Below are 10,452 nucleotides of genomic sequence, written 5' to 3'. Positions count from 1 at the left end.
ATTTGGCATGAATAGGGTAGGTAACAATATGTCTTCAATATGGCAAATTCAGATTTAGCGACCAATTCTGAACATATTCGCTCAACTTTAGTCCCCGGATGTCATGACTCCACTTTGGAGGGAAAATGATCATGTGACAGGGATGCAGATGGGCATGCCTTATTATGCACTTCCGCCTGGCAAGTGTTAAGTGTCACTGTCAAAGAGTGTTAACTTGTTACAGCAGTGGGTGGATTGCGAATCCACCCCTGGCTGTTAGAGGCAGATGACAACTGATCAGATCTCTGTCATGTGCAGGGAAAGAGGCGAGCTCAGCATCGGAACCTGCATCAAATGCAGGGTGACAAACTTGGACGTACCAATATGTCCAAGATCGTTAAGGACTTTATTGCCATAATCATGTCCCATTAGTAAGGGGGACTTTGGAATAACCTAAACTGTTGAAGATGTTCGGTAAGTTTTCCTTGATTAATTACAAGGACCCAGAATATAAAAATTTACCCAAAGTATAGTTATAAGCAGTATTCAAATATGACAAATGGAGAAATCTGGTAGCATGCTGAATGGACTTTATTAAATTTATATGTACATTTAAAGAAATAACATTACACTACAACCTCCATATCAATTCAGGAGCAAAAATATAGCATCTTCAGTTTATCTTCCAACGTGAAAACTTTATTCATCAGTTGAATATTTTCCTGGAGAAAAAAGCAAACATATTATTATTATTAAACTTGTATAATATCACATTGGATACAAAGTAAAAGCTTTCACTTAAACTATTAAAAGTGATAAATATCCTCTGAACTAGTGGGTAGCTGCTGGTCCATGTGGGTTTCAGCAGTTGGACCCCCTCCAATTCAGTAGGTACCTCTCTATAGGTTTTTGTCAGACAAATTGAAGAGGTGTCTCATGGAGAAAACAATGGACGTGCAGCTCCCCTTTTGGAAACCTTGAGCAGTTCTAGTGATACAAAGAAAGCCATTAATTTGCCTGGCTGAAATGTAATAATAGATTTTCCTACATTTAACAATACATTTTCTTTCATCAGCCATCATTGGATAACTAGCATGCCAATGGACCATGCGAAAGGGACACATTTTGGCACTCATGCCTTGAATACAAAATGAGCCAATACTGGACCTCCTCAGTAGCCCATTAGCCCAAACTCCAGGCTCTGTAAGAGGCAAAACTGGTCATCTGAAGGTCTAGGTAGTAGTCCTGCTACTTTTCCTGAAAACTTCTTAAAAATCCAGGAGGGTATACCACAAGCAAAGTAATGAAATTTCTGTCTGTGCTCGTTGGTTATATAACATAATTCTGGATTGATACTCTAGATTACACTTACAATTTCACCAGAAATAGATGGCAGAGGCTGCTGCATTACTATGTGCTTGAGCATATAACCGTGTAATATACAAGGGCATTGTAGAGACCTCAGGCAGTAAGTTATTGTAAAATATCAGGCAATACATTTTTGCATGTGACAATGGCATTTATTTTGAATGTGTTTAAAGATTTTACAGCATTATTTACATGTCTAATTGGACATATGATGTCATAGTGGTGCAGAGTGAGGTAAAACTTTTTTAAAATTCCACCTATTTGTTGTATATGCATGTATGATGCTAACCCAACATAAGCAGGCAGCAACACACTGTAGAAAGAACATGCCCCTTCTATAGCTTACAAAAGGTTTCTCAGTGTGTGAGATGTAATGACAGACAATCCTGATCTCCAGGTCTAACCAACCTCCTGCATGATTAGAAAGCACAGATGACTAATACCTTTTATCAGCTCTCCCCCTCTACTAGCACTGTCACCTTTGCTGTACTACTCCTCACCCGACATAGTCTGTCTAGTGATGTATCAGTAGTCACACATTATGTCTGTTGCATATAAGAGGTCAGTAGAGAAGGCTGTCATTACATATCACTTAAGAATAGCCCAGAACAGACTGCCCCTGTGTGAGACATAATGACAGCCTGCTATCACTGCAGGGCAAGTTGAAGTTGCTTGAGCACAGCAGACACAAGTACTGTCACAATCCCACGGTTCACTGTGTCCCAGGGACGCAGTGAATGACAGCACAGCCATCCTATGGATTCAGGGGCAGGCTGGGCTGTCAGGTTTGTGTATGGGATTTCCTTGTAGCTCAATGAAGCCCGGCCTGCTGGAAGTTTTCCATGGGTCACCCTTTCAGGGTGATTTCTTGGCCATTTAGCTATCTAACTATGCTGGGACTATTGCCAGTCATAGCTTTTCAGTTCAGTGGTGTGTTTTCTTTGTGCTCTGTACTCTGAAATTCCTATTTTTATAACTGAACCTTGTATTTGCCTTCTGACTACCTGTTTGTATTACCCCTTTTGCCTTGATGCACTCTGACCTTGGAATTCAGACCCCAGACTGTGACCTGACTTCACCTTTGTCTCTCACCTCTGTTTATAACATACACTTCTGGTTCTTCACCTCGGACTTCTTGAATTCCTTGACTCACAGCTTGTTCGTGAGAAGTGACTCAGTATCCCAAGTGTGATTACATTGGACACTGAGGAACCTGCTCTAAGCTCTGTGGGGGGGGGTGTTCTTTCTCCAGTGTGCTGCTGCTTACTTATGATTGGGAAACATCATACAGGTAGAAGAACTACTATCTGTTAACACTTAGGCTTAAAAATTGCTAATATCTCAGCCACGGAGAGGCAAAATAAAAAATTAAAAAGTGCTATTCTACTCTGCTGTTATTAGTACATCAAGTATCCAGTTCGAAATGAAACATTTCATGAAAGGACCTTCTTTAATATTCCATTCTATAGAGTATTCCAGGCATATATTAATATCAGTTTGGTGGGGACACAACATCCAGCGTCTCCAGGATCAGCAGTTATTAGCTCCAGCGGCAGCTACATGGAAACTTTGAATAGAGGTATGCTTTTCAGATCAATTCATTACTTACATCTGTCTGCCAGCAATGCTAATAACAGCTGATTCATGGAGGTGCCAGGAGTCAGACCCCACTTATCTGAACTTTATGACAAATTCTAAGGATAGGTAATTAATATTATATGCCCAGACAACCCCTTTAGAAGTTTATTGGGAATAGGAACTCGATGCAATGTTGCTCCCAACTCTACCATATATTTCAATGTTTGGTTTGGCTGAATAAACATGTGTTTTGTAGCTTTGTCTTGTATCCTGAATAACAAAAAGGTTTGGTGTTAAAATTAAACAGCATGACCCTTCATTCCCCCAATATAATTTTTACATTATCTCCCCAATATCACATTGCACAGTCAGGCCATCACACGTATATAGGTAGGTGATGAAGTTCGTCCAATGTGCATGGAAATATCTAAATCAAGTGATCTGGAGATCTGAACAAGCATGCTGACTGTCCAACCCCAATAATTGTATGAGAGTTTCAAAATAAGTAACCAATAATCAAATAAAAAAAAATTGTTATGCGCAATACTCACAGTTTAAATGAAGAGTTGCTGTAGAAGTAAAATATAATAAATAAACAGATTTTGCAATATATTTATGATTCATAAAAGAAAACAATTAACTAAAGTGATTTTTATTTCTTTGGATTTCACAATTCTAGCAAGTGGACTTAGGCCTGTAATTTGCGGAAAATTGTATAAAGACTAATACTATGTATCAGGGGTGAGAAATTCATTTTCCCAAAGGGACCACATAAGAGACCGTGACTGTTGTGGAGGGCTGAAATAATAGGCTAAAATTAATTCTGCTCAATATTAATATTATCATATTAATTATAGTTATTTTATACTAGTTTGGCCCGTGCAAAATTTTTGTACATTGGTCGTCGGGGCGCAGGCAATTTCAGAAAAAGCAAGCTGGTCAAATGTAAATGTATTTCATGAGCTGATGAACACAGACAGGTATTTATATATGTAGATTGGGAATACAATAAATTGGTTTGATAAGTAGAAGCCAAAAAATGTCTTCCGGTTGAGGTGCCACCTGCAGGTCATTGTTTCTTTCTGCAGGTTTATGAAAATGAATGTTTAAACTATATTTAGTGATAAAATTGTGAATGTGTGTTTTTTTTGCCCACTCCATCGTAGGGCATCAGCCTAGTCGCAGTGCAGGGTCAGTTTTCCCCTCCTACCCTAGTCCTGTGATTCAGAACCGTAACAATAGCCACCCATGAACAAAATATGTCCCACGTAGCCTCTGGTATACACCATGTACCCCACGTAGCCTCTGGTATACACCATGTACCCCACGTAGCCTCTGAAATACAACATGTGCCCCACGTAGCCTCTGATACACAGCATGTAACCCACATAGGCTCTGATATGCAACATACGCCCCATGTAGCCTCTGATATACAGCATATATTCCAGGTAGCCCCTATATACAGCATGAACCCTCACATAGCCTCTTATATACAGCATGTGCCCCCTATATACAGTATGAAACCCATACAGCCTCCAATATTCATACAAATATCCTTTATACGTGAAAAAAAACCACCACATATTCACTTTGCCCCAGTTCCCCCCACGCTCTGCCTCTGCTCTGACTCACCCCAGGCATAGCTGATGTGATGAAATCTCTTCATCATGAATGCTGGCTCACACACTGATTGGTGGAAGATGAAGCTATAGGCGCCATCCTTGACTAATGTAATCACAGCGTCTTTTTCCAAAGGATGCGGAAAGTGGTGACAGCGAGCAGCTGCAACAGATGAACAACGAGCGAGGGAGGACACGGTGCAGCCCGTGGGCCACTGTTTCAGCCCTTTGTCTGTCTGGGTCAGAAGGCCGAACTGCGACAGCCAGAGGGCCAGATGTGGCCTGTGGGTCTCATTTTGTCCATGTCCGCTGAACATTGTAAAACAAAAGCATCAATGTGATCTTTTAACCAAGGCTACTACTTCACTGCTCCTGTCACAGAAATCCTGTGTACTTATAAGCCTAATCGGTAGAGTGTTCCATTGATTACTATCAATAGGATTCATATATAGCTTGTCATTAGACCTTTTTTTTAATGCTGACATGGCTTTAATGGTTTGAGTTTATGTAATTCCAAGTCTTTCTGATAGAAATATAATGTATACAAACCTTTTTCATGATTTGCCTGACTTTTTCTGAAATGGAAAAATAATAAAACATTGGTTGATTTATATGACAATAAAACTTATATATCTATCCAACCATCCATCTAACCAAATATTATTATAAATAAATTCTTAAATACTAGAGATACCAGCAGAGGCTATGCAGACAGCTGTGGGCTGATATTAATAGCCTAGGAAGGGGCCATGGATACTGCCCTCCAGGCTAAAAACATCAGTTCTCAGCCGCCCCAGAAAAAGCGCATCTCTAAGATGCGCCAATTCTGGCATTTAGCCTCGCTCTTCCCATATTAGAAAAAAAGGAATGTGTTCTAACCATAAAATTACTAAAAATTATGATATACACAACACAACAATCAGATTATTTAAGGGGATCGGTAAATTATTTTTACTATTAAACTCGGAAAAAGTAATAAAAATGTAAGTTGAGGCTGTTTTCACACTTAGGCCATGTGCACACATTGAGTATTTGGTGAGTTTTTTTTACCCCAGCATTTTTAAGCCAAAACCAGGAGTGGAAAGTCAGAGGAAAAGCAAAATAGAAACATTTGCACCACTTCTGCATTTATCACCCACTCCTGGCTTTGGCTTACAAATACTGGGGTAAAAAAAATTCACCAATTACTCAATGTGTGCGTGTGGCCTTAGGCTATGATCACAGCATTTTTTTCTCAGTATACGTAAGCTAAAATCAGGAGTGGAACAATCAGAGAAAAAGTATTATAGAAACACGTCACCACTTCTGGATTTATCACCCAAGCCTGGTTATGGCTTACAAATGCTGAGGTAAAAAACTGAACAAATACTGATAATGTGACCATAGCATCATAGCTTGATTTAGAAAAATGATTACACTGAAGAGTCCTGCACTGTAATAATTTTCTTGAAAAACTGGAGGTATGCTTTAAAGAAGACCTCCCATCAAAATCTTCATTTTCTTAATATATTGCAATCATCATATTATACATATGTCACTATGTGCTTACAATTGCTAATTTTTCATTTTTACCAAGACAATTCTTCTCTTTTCCATTAGGTCTATGACATCACGTGATTAAAAACAGACTGGCTAAACCCTAAGCTCTATGCAGAAACAGGAGGTCTATTTTCCCTGTATGTCTCATGTCACTACAAAAGTTAATAGCATAGGAGAGGGGCAGAGCAGTTGGGACAGGAGTTGAAGAGGGGAATGATTCTCCAGGGGCAAGAGACTTCCTGTTTCTACATAGACCAGAGAGAAGAGAAGAATTAATTGGGTAGAAAGGCAAAATGAGCAATTGTAAGTACACAGTGCCATATAATATGATGACTGCAATATATTAACCCCTTAAGGACCAAGCCACTTTGTAGGTTAATGACCAGGCCTTAATTTTGAAATGGGACTACTGTCACTTTATGTGGTTATAACTCTGGAACGCGTCAACAGATTCTGCTGATCTGAGAATGTTTTCTCGTGGCATATTGTACTTCAGGCTAGTGGTAAAATTTCTTCGATATGACTTGCGTTTATGAAAATAACGGAAATTTGTCAAAAATTTTGAAAATTTTGCAATTTCCAAACTTTTAATTTTTGTACCTCTTAATCAGAGAGTGATGTCACACAAAATAGTTAATAAATAACATTTCCAACATGTTTACTTTACATCAGCACGATTTTGGAAGCATAATTTTTTTTTGTTAGGGAGTTATAAGGGTTAAAAGTTGACCAGCGATTTCTCATTTTTCCAACAAAATTTACAAATCCATTTTTTTAGAGACCACCTCACATTTGAAGTGAGTTTAGTGGGTCAATATAACAGAAAATACCCAAAAGTGACACCATTCTAAAAACTGCACCGCTCAAGATGTTTAAAACCACATTCAAGAAGTTTATTAACCCTTTAGGTACTTCACAAGAATTGAAGCAGTGTGGAAGGAATTTTTATTATTTTGTCAAGGGTATCAGGAGAAAATGAACTACAATATTTGTTGTGCAATTTCTCCAGAGTATACCGATACCCCATGTGTGGAGGAAGACCAATCTTTATGTGCACTGCAGTGCTCAGAAGGGAAGGAGCATCATTTGAGATTTTGAATGTCAAATTGCCTGGAATCGAGAGTGGACGCCATGTCGCGTTTGGAGAGCCCCTAATGTGCCTAAACAGTAGAAACCCCCCATAAATGACCCCATTTTGGAAACTAGACCTCCCCCAAGGAACTTATCTAAATGTGTGGTTAGCACTTTTAACCCCCAAGGGCTTCACAGAAGTTTATAACGTAGAGCTGTAAATTTAAAAAATCATATTTTTTCCACAAAAATGATCTTTTCACATTCAATTTTTATTTTCCCAAGGGTAACAGGACCCCAAAAGTTATTGAGCAATTTGTCCTAAGTATGCTGGTACTCCTTATGTGGGGTAAACTACTGTTTGGGTGCATGGCAGAGCTCAGAAGGGAAAGAGCGTAATTTGACTTTTTTGGCTGGAATTGAGATTGGATGCCATGTCGCGTTCAGAGAGCCCCTAATGTGCCTAAACAGTGGAAATCACCAACAAGTGACCCTATTTTGGAAACTAGACCCCCAAAGGAACTTATCAAGATGTGTGGTGAGACCTCTGAACCCCCTAAGACTTCACAGACGTTTATAACATAGAGCCGTAAAATTAAAAAATCATATTTTTTCCCAAAAAATGATCTTTTCATTCCCAATTTTTATTTTCCCAAGGGTAACAGGACCCCAAAAGTAATTGTGCAATTTTTCCTGAGTATGCTGATACCCCTTATGTGGGGGGTAAACCACTGTGTGGGTGCATGGCAGAGCTCGGAAGGGAAGGAGTGCCATTTGACTTTTTCAACGCAAAATTGGCTGGAATTGAGATCGGACACCATGTCGTGTTTGGAGAGCCCCTGATGTACCAAAACAGAGGAAACCCCCCCACAAATGACACCATTTTGGAAACTAGACCCCCCAAGGAGCTTATCTAGATGTGTGGTGAGCACTTTGACCCCCCCAAAGTCCTTCAAAGAAGATTATAACGTAGAACCGTGAAAATTTAAAAAAAATCATATTTTTTTCCACAAAAATGATATTTTTTGCCCCCAAATTTTTATTTTCACAAGGGTAACAGGAGAAATAGGACCCCCAAAGTTGTTGTGCACTTTGTCCTGAGTATGCCGATACCCCATATGTGAGGGGGAACAACTGTTATCGCCTTACTGCTATCTTTGGGAGGCAGAATGAACAAATCCATAAAAGGTGACGAATTGGTTTTATTTTTTACACCGATCCTCGTGCGATATTAGTGATTAGGTGACTTTATTCCTCGAGTAGGTGCAATTACAGTGATACCAGATTTATATCCTTTTTCTTGTTTAGCTTCTGTCACACACTAAAAGATGCTTTTTTTGTAAGAAATTTTTGCATCGCTGCATTTTGAAAGCTATAAATTTTGCATATTTTGGCCGACAGAATCATGTGTTAGTTTGTTTTTTGCGGGACGAGCTGACATTTTTATTGGTACCATTTTCAGGTACATGATGTTTTTTGATCGCTTTCTATTCCGATTTTTGTGGAGGCAGGATGAACAAAAAACAGCAATTCAGGAATTTTTTTTTTCTCCGTTCCGCATGTGGCAAAATTGATAAGGCAGCTTTATTCTTCGGGTCACTATGATTACAGCGATACCTAATTTATGTCTTTTTTTATGTTTTGTGCTTTTTACACAATGAAAACTTTTATAGAAAAATTATTTATTTTTGCATTACTTCATTCTGAGAGCTATAACTTGTGGAACAAGGTGGTGCTTTCAGTGATACTATTTTTATTACTATTTGTTTTTTTGATCGTGTTTCATTTCACTTTTTCCAAAGATGATAACGCTTGGAAAATTATAATTTGCTAATTTTTTTGTGTATTTTTTTTACAGTGTTCACTCAAGGGGTTAACTAATGTGATAATTTTATAGATGGGATGTTGACGGATGCGGCAATACCAAACGTGTATTTTTTTGGGGTTTTTTTTACAAAAAATGTGTATTTCTTTAGGGGAATTTTTTTATAATTTTTTCTTGTTTTTTTACATTTTTTTTTAAATGTTTTTTTTTTTACATTGTCCCTTTATGGGACTTTCACTTTTCTCTTTGATTGCAGGTATAATACATTGCATGTGACCATGGTCTCAGAGGCTTTCCGTAGCTGGATGACCCGGGGCTTGTCATGACAACCCGGGTCATCATGGCAGAGATCGGGCCCCGTGATTACATTGCGAGGACGCCAAATAGAAGACAGAGGGAGCCTTCGTCCCTCTGCCTCCCCCTGAACGCTGCGATCGAATTTATTTTGGGGGGTGCGTTTACACCGTTCTGCGTGCGGTAAAATTGATAAAGCGGTTTTATTCTTGGGTCAGTACGATTACAGCGATACCTCATTTATGTCATTTTTTTATGTTTTGGCGCTTTTATGCAATGAAAGCAATTTTATATAAAAAATAATTATTTTTGCATCGCTTTATTCTGCGAGCTATAACTTTTTTATTTTTTCGCTGATGATGCTGTGTGGTGGCTTATTTTTTGCGGGACAAGATGGCTTTTTCAGTTTTACCATGGTTATTTATATGCATCTTTTTGATCGTGCGTTATTGCACTTTTTGTTCGGCAGTATGATGATAAAGCATTGTTTTTTGCTTCGTTTTTTATTTTTATTTTTTAAGGGGTTTATTAAAGGGGATAACTAGTGGGACAGTTTTATATGGCGGGTTGTTATGGATAGGGCGATACCAAATATGTGTGCTTTTATTGTTTTTTTTTATTTCCAAAAAATGAATTTGTTAGGGAATATTATTTTTTCTTAATTTATTTAGCGATTTTTTTGTAAAATTTTCTATTATTTTTACACTTTTTTTTAACTTTATTACATTGTCCCGGGGGGGGGCATCACTGTCATGTGTCAGATCGCTGATCTGACAGTTTGGACAGCACTCACAGGCTTTCTCAGTGCCTCGCAGTGTGCCAGGGGTTAATGTGTCGGGGGCGGTGCTTGACCGCCCCTGACATATAGTGCCAAGTGTCAGCTGTGATAATCAGCTGACACCCAGCCGCGGTCAGCGCCGCCCTCCCCCCGGGAGCACCGCTGATCGCTTAGGCGTACTATCCCGTCCCCGGTCATAGGGGTCCAGGTACCGTGGACGGGATAGTATGTCTATTGTCAGAAAGGGGTTAAAAAGCATAAAGTTCATGACCGGGCCAATTTTTACAATTCTGACCACTGTACCTTTATGAGGTCATAACTCTGGAACGCTTCCATGGATCCTGGTGATTCTGACACTGTTTTCTCGTGACATATTGTACTTCATGTTAGTGGTAAAATAT

At 38.9% G+C, this 10,452-nt stretch overlaps 1 protein-coding gene across 4 annotated transcripts in view; it reads right to left on the bottom strand.

The window, feature by feature from the left end:
- Positions 1 to 552: 552 nt before the first annotated feature.
- Positions 553 to 10,452, bottom strand: part of LOC141075361 (uncharacterized) — a 292,982-nt gene continuing 283,082 nt past the window's right edge. For all 4 annotated transcript variants that reach the window (XM_073562744.1, XM_073564031.1, XM_073563444.1 and 1 more), the window contains 3 exons: positions 5,094 to 5,119; positions 3,477 to 3,494; positions 553 to 701 (listed from right to left, as the gene is read on the bottom strand). In XM_073562744.1, coding sequence (XP_073418845.1) covers positions 5,099 to 5,119 — 21 coding nt within the window. In that variant the 3' untranslated portion in view covers positions 553 to 701; positions 3,477 to 3,494; positions 5,094 to 5,098. The remainder of the gene's footprint in view (positions 702 to 3,476; positions 3,495 to 5,093; positions 5,120 to 10,452) is intronic.

This window comes from Dendrobates tinctorius, unplaced genomic scaffold, assembly GCF_039654945.1.
Source record: "Dendrobates tinctorius isolate UK_male_01 unplaced genomic scaffold, ASM3965494v1 ptg000001l, whole genome shotgun sequence".
Lineage (NCBI taxonomy): Eukaryota > Metazoa > Chordata > Amphibia > Anura > Dendrobatidae > Dendrobates > Dendrobates tinctorius.
This window is presented reverse-complemented; position numbering and strand designations above follow the sequence as displayed.